Source organism: Perognathus longimembris, chromosome 1 (assembly GCF_023159225.1).
Source record: "Perognathus longimembris pacificus isolate PPM17 chromosome 1, ASM2315922v1, whole genome shotgun sequence".
NCBI classification, from domain to species: domain Eukaryota; kingdom Metazoa; phylum Chordata; class Mammalia; order Rodentia; family Heteromyidae; genus Perognathus; species Perognathus longimembris.
The window spans coordinates 53,477,995-53,495,472 of NC_063161.1; the positions used below are offsets into that span (position 1 = coordinate 53,477,995).

The 17,478-nt window shown below is 41.3% G+C and overlaps 1 protein-coding gene across 3 annotated transcripts in view; it reads right to left on the bottom strand.

Moving 5' to 3' along the window:
* Positions 1-6,249: 6,249 nt before the first annotated feature.
* The window catches only part of Atf1 (activating transcription factor 1), a 43,964-nt gene continuing 32,735 nt past the window's right edge, over positions 6,250-17,478 (bottom strand). For 2 of the 3 annotated variants that reach the window (XM_048364585.1, XM_048364574.1), the window contains 4 exons: positions 17,245-17,369; positions 13,014-13,193; positions 12,773-12,932; positions 6,250-7,697 (listed from right to left, as the gene is read on the bottom strand). In XM_048364585.1, coding sequence (XP_048220542.1) covers positions 7,553-7,697; positions 12,773-12,932; positions 13,014-13,193; positions 17,245-17,369 — 610 coding nt within the window. In that variant the 3' untranslated portion in view covers positions 6,250-7,552. The remainder of the gene's footprint in view (positions 7,698-12,772; positions 12,933-13,013; positions 13,194-17,244; positions 17,370-17,478) is intronic. The other variant, XM_048364596.1, reaches the window with a different exon arrangement.

The window sequence follows — 17,478 nt, forward strand, 5'->3', positions numbered from 1 at the left end:
TGAAATCTGAGGATCATGGTTTGAAGGCTGCCCAGGCTGGAAAGTCCATGAGAACTTCATCTCTATTAACCACCACCACAAAGCCAGAAGTGGTAAAGAACTAGCCTTTAGTGAAAAAGCTCAGAGCCCAGGCCCTGAATTTAAGCCCTAGGACCAACACACGTGTGTGTGGATGCACATGCACACACACACACATGCACACAAAAATATAACACCATTATCATGAATTTAGCTGTTTTTTGTTATGTTCATGGGAAAGGAAACCTGCCACATGGTTCAGGCAGAAAGGAGTTTATTAGGGGGAAAGCAAACTGCCAGCCCACACAAAATGAAGGCGTGGGGAGACAGAGGGGAAGGAAGAAGTGAAAAAGAGAGAAAAAGAGAAAAGGACTGTGTTGAGCTGGATTATATAGGAAAAGGTGGGAGATCTGGCCAGGTGGATAGGATGTGACCTCAGAGAAGGAGGAGGTAACTGCCTGCAGGTGTGCCAATTACCTAGGTAACTCAGGTACTGGGCACAGACTTAAACAGGTGGGGCATCTGCGTGGAGCCCTCCCGAGTGTGAACCTTACATTTAATAGCAATTAATTAAATGAAGCCAGCATTCGAAGAACACAAAGCACAAGTGCAGTCCAAATCCAGAGCCTTTACTGTAGGAGACACCAACAAATTAGGTCTGGTTGAGACAGAAGAATGCCCCTCCCCCCCCATCAGTATTAGGCTGAGCCGGAAGTACTGGGAAGTACTGTTGATGTTGATGTCCGCGGGTACCTGGTGTATTACTGTTTGAGGCCAACCCAAACAAAAAATTCACAAGATTCCATCTCCAGCAAAACACTGGAATGGAAGTATGGCTCAAGTGGTAGAGCTCCAGCTGAGCAAGTAAGAGGCCCTGAGATCAAACCCCAATACCAGCAAAAAAATGAAATGTGGGCTGGGAATATGGCCTAGTGGCAAGAGAGCTTGCCTCGTATACATGAAGCCCTGGGTTCAATTCCCCAGTACCACATATATGGAAAACGGCGAGAAGTGGCGCTGTGGCTCAAGTGGCAGAGTGCTAGCCTTGAGCAAAAGGAAGCCAGGGACAGTGCTCAGGCCCTGAGTCCAAGCCCCAGGACTGGCAAAAAAAAAAAAAAAAAGAAATGCATATAATCCTAGCACTTGGGAGATAAAGGCAGGAAGATTGTGAGTTCCAGGCAAGTTAGATCAGAAGGGTCCATCATTCAGCTGTTTGTGCAGCAGCCACTCACCCTAGACAGCAGATGAAAAGGGACGGAAAGGCCGAGAAGGATTTAAATCATGGCCACATTGGGAACATAGAGACCAAGCACCTTTGGAGTATTGACCTAAGCTTTAGGTTTAAATAGGACAAGCAGTCCCCAACTCTGCAACAAAAACAGGGTGGTGGTAGTGAAGTGGGGGGTCAGTGGTAGAGCATTTGCCAAGCATTCCCAAGGCTCTGGGTTTGATCCCCATTCCTGCTAAAGAAAAAAAAAGGGAGAGAGGGAGGGGGCAGGAGGTATGTATGGTCACATGTTCTCACTGAAATCGTGGTCTGGTTGGTCATAATCTCAGGCTGGGTCTGCAAAGTAATCCCCAAAATGTCCTTATTGCTGGGGCAGAAGAATCTAGTTTCCACGAGACTCCTAACTTGTTCCAAGGACTGAATTTTTGCTTGGAAGTCTACATTTCTTCTGGCTAGTATTTGACTGGTTAGTATTTTCTGGCTAGTATTTTCATGCTCTTACAAGAACTTTTTTTAGACATAACTCTTATGAATATGTACTATGACTTTTTTTTTTTTTTTGCCTGTCCTGGGGCTTGAACTCAGGGCTTAGGCTCTATCCATGAGCCTCACTGTGCCCAAGGCTAGTGCTCTACCCCTTGAACCATGGTGCCACTTTTGACTTTTTCTGAGTACTTTATTGGAGATAAGAGTCTCATGGACTTTCCTGCCCCAACTGGCTTCGAAACGTGATCCTCAGATCTCAGCCTCCTGAGTAGCTAGGATTACAGGTATGAGCCACTGCGGCACCTGGCCTAAGATTTTATTTCCTAATTCAACCTGACAATGTGTCTTCTAACTAAAATACCCAGTTCATTTACATTTATTATGACTGCTAATACATAGAGATTGGTTTCTGCCATCTTGTTTTGAGCTATTTTTCCATCTGTTTGCTTTTTTTCTTCCCCTCTTCCTTTTTGGTTGTATTTTTTACTGACAATTCTGTTCTCCTTGAAAAGTACTGAATGGAAACACAAGAGCTCTTTTGTACTTTTATTTCTCAAGCAGAATATTGTTGTTCTTTACCTAGCTAGGGCAGTGTTTTCTAAGTCAATTCATAAAAGTTGCATTTGCTTATTTACTTTTGACTGCAATAAAGGGAAGTTGTATGGCTTTTCTCTTACTAATTTTTTATTAAAAATTCCTTGCTAAGCCAGGCTAGGGTGGCTCATGCTTGTAATCCGAGGTAGTCAGGAGGCTAAAATCTAAGGATTGTGGCTAAAAGCCAGTCTGTGCAGGAAAGTCCATGAAACTTTTAGCTCCAATTAACCACCAAAAATCTAGAAGTGGAGCTGTGGCTCAAGTGCTAGTAGCATTAACTTTGAGCAAAAGAAAAGCTCAGGGACAGCATCCAGGCACTGGGCTCAAACCCCAGGACTGGTACAAAAAGAAAAAAAAGAAAAAATTCTTGACAGATTTAAAAAGGTGTTTGTTTCCCCCCCCCCCACCCCAAACTTATGTTGGATGTAGGCTGTACTAGGATTTGACATTCATGTCTAGTCTTTTGTTAGCAGAACTGCTTTTAAAACAGAGGGTGCCATCTAGTGGTCACATTAAAGTAGAAACCTTAAAATCTTACACAATGGGTGTGTACGATAGAGCGATGATGCCACAGGTAAGCGCTGAGGATGGAACGCAAGTGCTAAGTCCACTTGCCTAGCATGCATGAAGGGAGTTTGAAAAATCACAGGAGGAAATGAGATACACTTTAAGGGCTAAAAAAACAAACTTTGAGGCTGACTGGACCTAGGGCTAATCCTGGTTTTGTTGTATTTACTGCATGACTTCTGGCAAAAGCTCCTGTACCTTAGCAAATACTATGAAGTATTACATTTGGCTATCATTTATAATTGGTTGTGTCATTTAACCATATTATGAAATAAACATAAGATTATATTGGAAACTCTCAGTGATTTCATTGGTGCAAAAAGAGATTATATTGGTGCTGTGGGATGAGTGTGGGGATAGATGCAGTTTATTTTATTGAGTGGGTTTTTTGTTGTTGTAGTGGTTTTAGATGGTTTTGAGGCCCAGGTCTTGAACTCTAATTGATCCAACTTCCTGAGTTTTAGGATTAAAGTTGTGTGTCACTATGCCTGGCACTAAATTCGCTTTAAATTTCAGATTCCTAGTAATTAATGCTCATGTTACCTCAGGGATATACATGAAATCAAGCTCCTTGAGAGCTGCTATGCTGCTTGGTTGATCATTCCTTTCCTTGCAATGCCTGGCTTATAAAAGGCCTTCAAGAAACATTGGCCCAAATGAGCTGAGTGGCTCACACCTGGAATCCTAGCTACTCAGGAGGCCAAGATCTGAGGATTGTGGTTCCATTCCAGCCCAGACAAGAAAATCTGTGAGACTTTCAACTCCAGTTAAGTAGCAACAAACAAAACGACGTGGAGCTCTGGCTCAAAGTAATGGAGCACTAGTCGAGCAAAAAAGCCCACAGACAGTGCCCAGGCCCTGAATTCAAGCCCCGTGACAACCACCACCACCACCACCACCACCACCACCACCAAATGCCCAATGAGCTGAGTGGCTCATACCTGTAATCCTCAGGAGACTGAGATCTAAGGATCACAAATCAGCCCGACTAGGATACTCTATGAGACTGAAATTATCAGCAAAAAGGCAGGAGTGAAGCTGTGGCTCAAGCACCAGCGTTGAAAAGAACAAAAAAAATCCAGGAAATGGATGATTTTTACCTTAACATTACCTTCAAGGTTCTTGGTGCATAGTAAGCATTCAGTCAATGGCGGATGTTAAAGAAATTACACAAGTATGTATACCATGAGCTGGATTTACATTGATACATCACAAGTTGAGAACCATTCACTTAAGAAGAAAGCACATTTAGAATGTCAGTTTGGAGGAAAAGGATCTCCGCCATGAAATGACAGACTTCTAATGCCTATGATCAGTGTATAGCCATAAGGGGACAGTTATCTGTTTTTCAAAGGGAGGTGATGGTAGAATGGGGTGATTCAATGGCCTGAACCTCCTTTTAAAACCACGGCCTCTCAGAGATTCCTGCTAGTCTTGAGGCTTGAACTCAAGACGTAGGTACTGTCCCTGAGATTCTTTTGCTCAAAGCTAGCATTCTACTTGAGGCAGGGCTCTACTTCAGGCTTTTTGGTGGTTAATTGGAGATTAAGAGCCTCACAGACTTTCCTGCCTAGGCTGGCTTTGAACCATGGTCCTCAGACCTCAGCCTCCTAAGTAGCTAGGATTACAGACATGAGCCACCAGCAGTTGGGCAGCACGTTTTTAGTGGCTGCGATAGGGCTTGTGGCTTTTTCTTCTGTGGCTGGCCTTGAACAGTGCTCCTCCCAACTCCCTGCCACCTGAATATCTAGGATTACAGGCATGAGCCACCACACCCACCCAGCTAGTACCTTAGTCAAAAATTTTATGAGTAAATATAATTACATATATAGGTTTCTTTTTTATCTTTTGTGAAAGTACAGCTTTACTTTCTTTGCATATAACCTGTTGATTCTTTAGTTAATAAACACAGTCATGAGCTGGGAATGTAGCTTAGTGGTAGACTGTGTGGCTAGCAAATATATAAACCCATAGTCAAATTTCACTTTGTGAAAGTTTATAGCATCTTTTCTAGGAATCTATAAACTGCCCTGTGACAACTGACTATATAATTTTGCATGTTGCTCCTATGCCATTATTTTAATTGGAGAAAAATGCAGGATTAGCCTGGTAACTTCCAATATAGTAATTGCTGAATAAATGTTAAATTTTCCAGTTCTAACAAATACCTATTTTTCATGTTCTGCTCAGTAAGACTTAACAGGGCTAAAAGACCTCTTTTTGTGTGTTTGTGTGGGATGTAATTTTCTCCACTGATAAAATTACGTAAAATAGTTGTTTGGTTCACTTCTTTTTGGTCAGTTGTGGGGCTTGAACTCTGCTCCTGAGTTCTGTCCCTGAGCTCTTTTGCTTGAGGTTAGCATACTGTACAACTCTTTTTTTTTTTTTTTTTTTTTTGCCAGTCCTGGGGCTTGAACTCAGGGCTTGAGCACTGTCACAGTGCCATTTTCAGCTTTTTCTGTTTATGCGGTGCTGAGGAATCGAACCCAGGGCGTCATGCACGCTAGGTAAGCACTCTACCACTAAGCCACATTCCCAGGCCCAGTACACTACCACTTTAAGCTACTGGTTTTCTGATGGTTAATTGAAGAGTTTCGTTCATTTTCCTGCCTGGGCTGACTTTGAACTGCAATCCTCAGCTCTCAGCCTCCTGAGCAGCTAGGAATACAGGCTTAAGTGCCCAGCTCCAATCTAAAGTCTAAGAAAGAAAATATTTCCACACTGGTTTCAATGAGAAAAGCAGCTAGAAAAGTGATTTGGTAGCACTTATTTTAATACCTTCAGTGTACTCAGGCCTGACATAGATTGCCTGGAAACTGCCTAGTGAGCAAAGCTGTGTAGAATGAAAAGTTAGAAGGTGCAGTGTTTGCTTACAAGTACTTGTAAATATCTAGCAGGTGACCCACAATATCTACCTACTTAAGGAGCCTTGTCAAGCCTCCCTGTAGTCTTACAGGCCAAATGGGCCTCCAGCTTGAGATTCTGATTTTACACAAGTAACATACATGTCTTTAGTGATCCATAGTTTTCTATTTTTCACAAATTACTGCCAAGTCAGTGGAGTTTCATTTTCAAAAGATCCTTTTAATGAAACATTTCATCAGGAGGATCAATCTCAAATTTGCAATGTAAACATTTCTATATAAAAGGCTCTTTAACAATATCCTAAGCATTTCTGCAATAAAAATCTTAATTTATTGTAACTTGTTCAGGCTGAATCAAAACAGAAATGTATCCCTCTTTAAAACCAGTGTGGACCAGAATGTAAATTTATCCTCACTTTAAAATTGTACTAGCTTATAATTAACACAAGCATGTCACTCATATATCATGCGTTGCATTTTACATTCAACAAATTTAATTTTATAAAATGTCCTTTAATTTCATAGACAAGGAACATTACTGTATAAAGAGCAGTTTTGCAGTACAGTTTCAAAGTGTACACGAAGTAGAATACAGAGGTTAAACACTGGTGTACTGACCACAGTTTTGAAGTTTTCAACAAATTGCATATATAACTTACAACTCAAATATTGGCCAATCTGAAAACTTTACTTTGCATAATACAAAAGATACTTTGAGATGCATTTTTTTACGAAACTATATAAACATTTAAAATAATCATTAAAAAACTCAACATTAGAATTTATAAAGATTAGCTATAAAAATATATTGGCAGTCACTTCTCTTACAAAGGAACCACTCACTATGCTACAAAATAGTGTCTAACATAAAATGGCCTCAATAACTGTACTATTTTAGAACCTGATAAACCTTATATTAAGTTGATTATAAAATCTTCTTGGAAAAACTTTGGTATGCATCTTCAGAAAGTTTTTGTAAAAAATAGTATTTTCAGGGCTTTTGTAAACATTTCATTCTTTTAAAGCACAACAGAGTAAGTTATGGATATTCAACAGTAGGTATACAGGATACAGAATCTAAGAACTTATTATATATCTGTAAAAAAAAAATCACCCTTACCAGAGTAAGCAAAAAAAAAAAAAAACTATTTAAAAATATCAAACTTTTAAACAGTTCTCTTTTCATTCTGATAAAAAAAAAAGTTACAAAATCGCCACACTCCATTCATTGTACCTTAGAAGCTTTCTAGGACAAGACCTCAAAAGTTGGTGCATCCAGTCTCAAAAGCCCCCTTGGCCAACAAACCAACAACAGAACATGTACACATAATTAGAACACATAATTTACACACTTAGTATTAGGGTTCCTTTTACATTTGTAATTTAGAATTTGCTGGTAGAAATAACACACATTTCCCCATACAAGTGTAAAAGGTTAAATTTCAGGAGATAGTAAGAAACGCAAACTTACAAGGTATATTGATTAAATCTACCAAATTTCCTGCTATTTTTGGATGGACACGACTCCTTAGAAAAAGTAAGCTGCGGGAAGCTCGCCCAGTGCTTCCTGAACGTGCATGACACCTGTAGGCTCCCACGGCCTGCAGCTTCCTCGAGGTCCTCTCCCATTCTTTCCTGACACCACATCCCTGCACTAGACAGTTATTTACCTTTGCATTGCAAAAGCCTAAGTAAAAATTAGCTTCACTTTTGACCTTTTAATTTATAAAACTCCACTAAAAAGAAAAATCCATCTAATGCTTAGACAAGTCCACAAAAATACTTTTCTTAATAATCAAACACTTTTATGAGAATAAAGATCCTTCAAAGTTTTTAACTCTTCTATTAGAGTTTTATTTTGATTTTCCAGGACTGCAACTCGGTTTTCCAGGCATTTCACATATTCTTTCTTCTTCCTTCGACATTCTCGAGCAGCTTCTCTGAATGTAAATATTAAAACACATTATTAGAAAAAGCTTTTTCTGGTGGTGGTACTGAATTTGAAATTAGGGCTTCAAGTTTGCCTCTAATTCTATACTTCATATTCTTTAAATAATAAACATATTCCAATAATTTTTGTGTTATTTGTACCCTTCATTTACAAAATTAAGGTATCATTTATTAGACTGCAGGTATAGAAGTCAATCTGTTTGGGCAAATACATCAATATTAAGTTAATACCTGAAGGCTGTGAATGTGGCTTAGCAGTAGAGTGCCTGCCTAGCATGCATGAAGCCCTGGGTTTATTCTTCACCACATAAATAGTGGTGCTGTGGCTCAAGTGGTAGAGTGCTAGCCTTTGAGCAAAAAAAGAAGCCAGGGACAGAGCTCAGGCCCTGAGCCCATGCCCCAGGGCTGGCAAAAAAAAAAAAAAAAAAAAAAAAAAAGTTACTACACTACCTAAGTAGCCAGAACATTTCCACTGCCCCACAAAGCTGCTTCATGACCGTCCTGGTCAGTTTTCTCCAAGTTCTAATGTTTCTGGCTGATTGTGGGGCTTGAATTCAGGGCTGGGGCACTGTCCCTGAGCTCTTTTGCTTGAAGCTGGTGCTCTACCAGTTTAGCCACAGCTCCACTTCTGTTTTTCTGGTGGTTAACTGGAGATAGAAGTCTCATGGACTTTCCTGCCTGGGCTGGCTTTGAACCACAGTCCTGGTTCTCAGCCTCCTGAGTAACTAAGATTACAGGCGTGAGCCACTGGCGCCTGGCTCAGTTCTAATTTTTATCACTTCAGTAAGTTTATGTCTTAGAACTTCATGTGACAGTGTCACTGAGTACTCTGTGCGTTCCTCTTGGAGACAGTACTTGCTATGTAGATGTAGCCAGGTTGGCCTCTAGATCTCCAGCTCCAGTCTCCCAAGTATTGGATTACAACAGGTGTGACACCAAGCACCTGTCTCACTTAGCATAATTTTTGAGGTTCTGGCTTATTTCTTTACATACTGCATTTGCAAGGATATAATGACTTTTTTCATTCTCTTCAGTTGTTTCTAGTTAGGTGTTATACTTGTCCTTATGCAATCTGTGTGTACACATTATTTCTCTTGAATAAATACCAAAGTGAAATTTATGAATCTCTTGGTTAACCTCTGACATACAGTCTTAAGTCTGAGCAAATAAATGTTCAGTTCCTTGCATGGTTTCTTAGAAAAATTCTGTGAAGTGACATATAAACTATTTATTACATATTCTGGGTTTGGTTCAATTTTGGTGGTAGTAGGGTTTGAACTCAGGGATTTGTGCTTGCTTGGCTAGCTCTTTACCACTTGAGCCATACCTCTAAGCCCTACTTTTTTGCTGGTTATTCTGAATATTAGGTCTTGGCTAAGCAGCTAGGATTACAGGCTTGAGCCAGGAGCCCTCAGGTTTTTGTTTGTTTATGCTGGTCCTGGGGCTTGAACTCAGGGTTTCAGTGCTCAAGGCTAGCACTCTGCCACTTGAGCCACAGCGCTACTTCTGGCCGTTTTCTGTATATGTGGTGCTGGGGAATTGAACCCAGGGCCTCATGTATACGAGGCAAGCACTCTTGCCACTAGGCCATATCCCCAGCCCAGTATGGGCATTTACTGGAGCCTAGGTAAGTGCCTTTCCTCCAAGGAGTCATTCTAAACAAAGTTAATTTTAAGTGACATTCCTCAGTTTATGGCCATAGTGAGCCGGGGACAGTGATTCATGCCTGTCATCTCAGCTGCTCAAGAGTGGAGATTGGGAGGACTGTGGTTTGAAATCAATCTGGGCAAAAAGTTAGTGCAACTTACATTTCAATAAAACTAGACAACGGGGCTGGGGATATGGCCTAGTGGCAAGAGTGCTTGCCTCGTATACATGAGGCCCTAGGTTCGATTCCCCAGCACCACATATACAGAAAATGGCCAGAAGTGGCGCTGTGGCTCAAGTGGCAGTGTGCTAGCCTTGAGCAAGAAGAAGCCAGGGACAGTGCTCAGGCCCTGAGTCCAAGCCCCAGAACTGGCCAAAATAAATAAATAAATAAAAATAAAATAAAACTAGACAAGTGTGGTGGCTTGTGCCTATGATTCCAGCTAGGCCAGAGGTAGAAGGATTACATAGTCTATTTGAAAACTAACCAAAGCAAACAGGCAGGAGAGCACCGGCCTAGCTACTGTGAGGTCCTGAGTTCAAAATCCTCAGTACTATCAGAGAAAAAAAAAATCATTTTTGATCCAGATCCCATATTCTGCACAGCTCGATCTAGACTTTGTCTAGTCTAGTTTATACATAAAAGCTTTAGTGATCAAGGAGACATGAATTTATCTCTAATAAAACAGATGGAGTGCTTCAGTGATTAACCTCACATAACTCTTTACTTTCTTTTTCCCCATTGGTCATTTGTATATTTCTAGAAAAAGAATCCTCTGAGTTTCCCTCCTGTGTGTTTTGGTCTTGTTTCTTCATGGTCCATGATGCCAGCTAAGCTTGTCGGTACAATGAGTACAATGAGGAAACTGCGGGATGGGAGCAGATTAGTCTGCTAGTTTTCTAGGTTTTCCAGTTGCACATCAAATCTAGGGCTGATCATGCCTCAACGGTTTATCTTGTCTGTGGTAAGAATTTCTCAACTCTGATGATCATCAGTGCTTTCCACTATGCTATCACAGACTAGTAACTAGAATCTGGGGTTTGCCTCTTTTGGTTGTTGTTGGTCATGTCTGGTTGTTCGCCAACTTTGACCATTCCTGTCTTCCTGGACATCCCACATCACTGAGACACAATAACATTGATATTAAGCCAATTGACAGCCAAGAAAAGCTGCCAAAGTTCTGCTGCAAGCCGGGTGCTGGTGGCTCATGCCTGTAATCCTAGCTGAGATCTGAGAATCACAGTTCAAAGCCAGCCTGGGCAAGAAAGGCTGTGAGACTCTTATACCAGAGGAAATAACTGCACATGTGGTAGAACTAGGGAGAGAACAAAATTAGAAACAGAGCTGTAAAATACAGCTACATTGTTGGTCTTAGGGTAAAATACAACTTTGCCAGATGAGGAGTTCCTTCTTATGGATAAGAAGGTGGCTTCTCAGGATGGAATCCAGGTCTGGTGAAGATGGAGTGAACAGTGCTGCAATGCTAACAAAAGGGGTGAGGATATTACAGACCCAGCTGGTAAAGCAGAGTAAGGTTTGAGAGGATGGACTCCAATTCTGAAAAAAGTTTTACCAAGGATAAATGTTATTAAACAGCACTGCGTGGTCGAACCCCTATATAAGCAAGAGTCATTCAGTGTGGCAAACTTTATACTACTGTCTTATTTTAGGAACTGCCACAGTGATTCCAACTTTCAGTAGTCACAACCTTGAAGAAGTTATGACTTGCTAAAGGCTAAAAGACTGAATTTTTTTTTGCAATAAATCTTTTAGACATAGTGTCATTACATACTTAATCCTAACTTTTATATTCATTGAGAAACCAAAGGCTTTGTGTGACTCGATTTTATTGCAGATAACATTTCCTATATCTCAGTGGTCTGGAATCAGATCCACAATCTATTAAAAGTTCATTTAACTCTGAGCCCAACAACAAGATAGTGTTTGAAAAGATTTGTTTAGCAACGTTATTGTAAAGGACACAAAAAAGTTTAAGAAATGATGGACAGGGGGGCTGGGGATATGGCCTAGTGGCAAGAGTGCTTGCCTCTTATACACGAAACCCTGGATTCGATTCCCCAGCACCACATATACAGAAAACGGCCAGAGATGGCGCTGTGGCTCAGGTGGCAGAGTGCCAGCCTTGAGCAAAGAGAAGCCAGGGACAGTGCTCAGGCCCTGAGTTCAAGCCCCAGGACTGGCCAAAAAAAAAAAAAAGAAATGATAGACAGGGGCTGGGAATGTGGCTTAGTGGTGCAGTGGTGGCCTAGCATGCATGAAGACCTGGGTTCAATTCCTCGGCACCAATAAACAGAAAAGGCTGGAAGTGGTGCTGTGTTTCAAGTGGTGAGTGCTAGCCTTGAGCAAAAGAAGTTCAGGGACAGTGCCCAGGCCCTGAGTTCAAGCCCCAGAACTGGCCAATCAATCAAATTAATGAGGAGAGGAGAAGGGAGGGGAAGGGAGGGGAGGGGCGGGGAGGGGAGGAGAGGAGGAGGAGGAGGAGGGGAGGGGAGGGGAGGGGAGGGGAGGGGAGGGGAGGGGAGAGGAGGAAAGAAAGAAAGAAAGAAAGAAAGAAAGAAAAAGAAAGAAAGAGAGAGAAAGAAAGAAAAAAAGAAAGAAAGAAAGAAAGAAAGAGGGCTGGGGATATGGCCTAGTGGCAAGAGAGCTTGCCTCGTATACATGAGGCCCTGGGTTCCATTCCCCAGCACCACATATACAGAAAATGGCCAGAAGTGGCGCTGTGGCTCAAGTGGCAGAGTGCTAGCCTTGAGCAAAAAGGAAGCCAGGGACAGTGCTCAGGCCCTGAGTCCAAGGCCCAGGACTGGCCAAAAAAAAAAAAGAAAAAAGAAAAAAAGAAAAAGAAAGAAAGAAATGATGGGTGCTGGTGGCTCATGCCTATAATCCTAGCTACTCAGGAGGCTAAGACTCGTGGTTCAAAGCCAGCGGGGCAGGAAAGTCCACGAGGCTCTTTATTCCCAGTTAACAACAACAACAACAGAAAATGTTAGTGGAGTTGTGGCTCAAGTGGTAGAATACTAGCCTTGAGCAAAAAGAAGCCCATGGGCAATGCCTAAGCACTGAGTTCAAGCTGTGAGACTAGCACCAAAAGTGAAGTGAGGGGATGACACTGTCTGAAAACAATAGTACTCATTACTTGACATGGAATGGTAAAAGCCCTGTTCAACGCCATAGTAACAAAATTATGGCTAAAAAACTGTTGAGCTGTGTGGGTCTTAATACTATACTACATAGAGTAAAAGATTCAGAAATTATTAGGAATGAGCTAGACAGAATCTAAAATGAAACCAACATAAACTTCTTCCTGATTTCTGCTTATATAGATCCAAGTAATACATGGTCATGTGTTGAGATTTGTGAAAACCTGAGCAGTTCTGGTGGTATAATTCTCCTACCCACCTATTTTTCATCAATCTTATTTCTCTCTTCAATTGAGGGTCATCCGTCTTAGATGTCTGAGATGTAAGCGTCACTGGAGATGTCATCACCACGGTTTGTGGCAGTGAAGTAGCTGAAGGTGTGGTTCGGATCTGATATGTCTGCATATCTCCGGATGCAGCTGTGTAATAAAAAAAGTGAGTTACTTGATAATGTCTTCAAAGTATTTTGGGACATTTTGTATAGAGTTAAGCATACTTACTTTGTACAACCACCTGGTTGCTGGGCACAAGGATTTGCTGTCCATCAGAGGTCTGTGCGTACTGGAGAATAGTACCTTGCTGAGCGCTGCCTGAATTCGTCATAGTTAGTGTCTGTAGGCCCTGTACGCCATCGGTGCCTGGACTGGCCAGCTGTAAGGCTCCGTTTGGGGCAATGGCAACTTTAACCAGAGCAAGAAAATACAAATCGTGATGCTACGTAATATATCAATGCAAAGTAGGGATTAAAAGACAAAAGTTTTAAATTCATTTTTCTATCGACATTCTCTACTACTTGAGCTACCCCTAACCCTGACAGCCCTTTTGTTTTTGAGACAGTTTTATTTATTTATTTATTTTTGCCAGTCCTGGGCCTTGGACTCAGGGCCTGAGCACTGTCCCTGGCTTCTTTTTGCTCAAGGCTAGCACTCTGCCACTTGAGCAATAGTGCCACTTCTGGCCGTTTTCTATATATGTGGTGCTTGGGGAAATCAAACCCAGGGCTTCATGTATATGAGGCAAGCACTCTTGCCACTAGGCCATATTCCCGGCCCGAGATAGAATTTTGCTCACCTTGCCTGGGCTGGCCTAAGTCTCTACACCTTTACAGTTGGGGTTATAGGCATGTGCTACTCCACCCAGCTAAATGTTATTTTAAAAAATAAGTCTGATAGGGGAGAATGATGGGAGGGGCAACGTTGATCAAGATACATTGCACTCATAATGTGACTTCTTTAAGACCCTTTGTAAAACTTAAAAAACAAAACAAAAGGGCTGGGAATATGGCCCAGTGGTAGGTAGAGTGCTTGCCTCCCATACATGAAGCCCTGGGTTCAATTCCTCAGCACCACATAAACAGAAAAGGCTGGAAGTGGCGCTGTGGCTCAAGAGGTAGAGGGCTAGTCTAGAGCAAAAAGAAGGCCCCAGGACTGACCAAAAACAAAACACAAACAACCCCCCCTAAAACCCAGAAAGACTATGGAGCTAATTTCAAATTTAAAACAAATAGCAGAATTCACGCACTGTTAAAAAAAAAAAAAGTCTGAATGCAGTTCTACTTTTAGCTCAGCTGACTATAAGAAAGTAAATGAATTGGAAGAAAGAAAATGACATAAAATTTTATAGTTCAGTGGGGCACAAATAAACTACTCAAAAAAGCTGAAGTGGCAGGGTAGCTCAAGTGGTAGAGTACTATACTAGCCTTGAGCATAAAGAGGCTAGGGACAGTGCCCAGGCCGAGTTCAAGTCCCAGGACCAGCAAAATAAATAAAATAAATTTATAGTTCAGATTCACTATGCTAAATCTTAAGTTGTTAGAATATAACTGATTATAACAATTTTGACCTGGGTACCAGTGGCTCACGCCTATAATCCTAGATACTCAAGAGGCTGAGGATGATTACATTTCAAAGTCAGCTGGGCCTTGAGACTCTCATCTCCAATTAATCAGAAAACCAAAAGTGGTCCTGTGGCTCAAGTGGCAGAGCGCTAGCCTTGAGCTGAAGAGCTCAGGGACAGTGCCCAAGTCCAGAGTTCAAGCCCCTCGACCAACAAAACAAACAAACACTGTTCCACTTATCAAGCTCTATTTGTTTGCTTCAAGGGTAGAGGTGACCACCCTTCACATCCTGAGGATACACGTTCCCAATTTTTCCTATGCTCACATAGATTGTTTAACACACACACACACACACAGAGTTATAGTTAACATTTGTCAAAAGTAAACTTTAACAAGCCTAGAACACAGAAAACAAAGGGGCATGATCTCCTTGATATATGACTGTTAACAAAGGGAGATGGAGAGACAGTAGAGACCAAGTCTGTGAAACCAAAAACTGCTTGTCAAATAGTATTCCCCATAGGATTGGGGCAGCAACCCAACAGTATGTAACTAAAACCAAACTACTCAACATATAAAGGTCAAAAATTGAGGGCTGGGGATATGGCCTAGTGGCAAGAGCACTTGCCTCGTATACTTGAAGCCCTGGGTTCGATTCCCCAGCACCACATATACAGAAAATGGCCAGAAGTGGAGCTGTGACTCAAGTGGCAGAGTGCCAGCCTTGAGCAAAGAGAAGCCAGGGACAGTGCTCAGGCCCTGAGTCCAGGACTGGCAAAAAAAAAAAAATTGACCTCTCAGGGGAATACAATAGCTCAAAAGCTATGTATGTACGTTCATATAAGACTACTGTCGACATATGGTCTAATATCGACATTACATTTAAAGCCCTAGGCGAACTTTCTTGGGCGTGGCCACGTGGCTACTGTATATGTTCTTGATACATTGTATATTGTATATATGTCTACCTGACCTAGAGAAGGGATAGAAAAACAGGGCATAAGATATCACAAGAAATGTACACACTGCCCTACTATGTAACTGTACCCTTTCTGCACAACACCTTGTCAAAAAATTTGTGTTCAATTAATAAATAAATTTAAAAAAAAGTAAACTTTACCATGTACAAATCAATATTTTAGAAGGACTAACCAGGAAAATTCTGAAAAAGTACTTTAATATAATGCATAGCAATTACCTTCATCCTATGCTAAAATCCTATTTTAGTGAGTTAAGACTACTCCCATAACCAGTAGGAAACTAAAAAACAGTTGGGTTTCCCCAACTCCAGACTAAGGTAAATTTAAGAAAATGAAAGGCTTAAAAAGCTAGAAATGGGGGCTGGGATGTAGCTCAATGGCAAAGCACATGTCTAGCAAGTGCAATGTCTTGAGTTTGATCCCAGTACCCCGCTCCCCCCAAAAAGCTACAAATGAAATGAAAGAAAACATGGGAAAGTTTATTAATACCATAAAAGGAAAAGGTGCATATGTCTCTTGTCCAACTGTGTATTATGTTTGAAATTTTTCCTAAGAATGTTAAAAACTAAAAATTTAACTTTAAAATATAGAGGGCTAGTTCATTATGTCTTACTTTTGGGATTTTAATGAACCATAGACATAATTTAATACTCTAAATTAGGCAACCCCCCAAAAAAACAAACAAAAAAACTGTTACCAGGTCTGGGAATGTGGCTTAGTGGTAGAGTGCTTGCCTAGCATGCACAAAGTCCTGGGTTCGATTCCTCAGAACCACATAAACAGAAAAGGCCAGAAGTAGCGCTGTGGCTCAAGTGGTAGAGTGCTAGCCTTGAGCAAAAGGAAGAAGACAGGGATAGTACTCAGGCCCTGAGTTCAAGCCCCATGACTGGTAAAAAGCTCATACCACAGTATGAACAACTAATCTATGACCTGCTGTTGAACAGGCATGTTATTTTGTTTTCTTTCTTTTTTTTAAATTTTGTTTTCTATTGCTCTAACTCCTGGTCCTATTGCTTTCCTCTTAAAGGGGCAAGGACTATACCTGAATTCTTTAGATCTTTAGCTAGTCCGTAGATGAGATTAGATTTTTCCTTTTTTGTCTTCAGCCTGGGCTGGCTCTAACCACAATTCTCAGATCTCAGAATCTCAAGTAGCAGGATTACAGGCATGAGCCACTGGCATTGGCCAGAAGGGATTCCCTCCCTCCCCCCAATTCTTAGGCCTTGAACTCAGGGCATGAGCACTGTCCCTGGCTTCTTTTTGCTCAAGGCTAGCACTCTGCCACTTAAGCCACAGCACCATTTCTGGCCTTTTCTATCTATGTGGTGCTGAGGAATTGAACCCAGTGCTTCATGTATACGAGGCAAGCATTTTACCACTAGGCCATATTCCCAGCCCTCTTAGTTTTCAATAGGAACTAGCTTATTTTTATTTCCCAGAAAACTAAAACTGGACATTACTGTGACTAAGATTTCTCAACCTTTTCTTTCTAGTATTTATTTTCCATGTTAGAACAAAAGACTAATGATATATTTAAGAGGGGAAAAAAAGGTGCCAGTGGCTCACACCTATAATTCTAGCACTCCTCTGGAGTTTGAGATCTGAAGATCACAGAAGCCAGCCAAAGCAGGAAAGCTGGTGAGACACTTATCTCCAATTAACCTCCAAAAAGCCAGAAGTAGAACTATTGTTCAAGTGGTAAGTAAAACGCTAGCAGCCTTGAACAAAAGCATCTCAGGGACAGCTTAGGGACCTGAGTTCAAGCACCAGAACTGGCACCAAAAAATAACTGAACCCTGGCTCTCTAACTTACAGGATGTATGACTGTAGGAACATTATCTGTAAGCCTCCGTTTTCCTCATCAATGACTTTCTACGCAAGTGTGTCCATCCCATGAAGAAAAACTATACATACTGTATTGTCCGCTGCTAGTTTGATAAATGGAAGTTGGAACAGACATAGATGTGACAGCAGAAACTCCAGGATTTTCTCCTTTTCTACTGCGTGTATCTTCTGAAGAGAGGTCTTTCAAAATTTTTCTGTAAAAGACAAAATCTTATTAATGTTGGTAAGAGAATGGCTTTACAAAAAAAAAAATGGCTAAAAGATTTTCTTCTCTCTTGTCCTCTCCTCCCCTTCTCTGTCTCT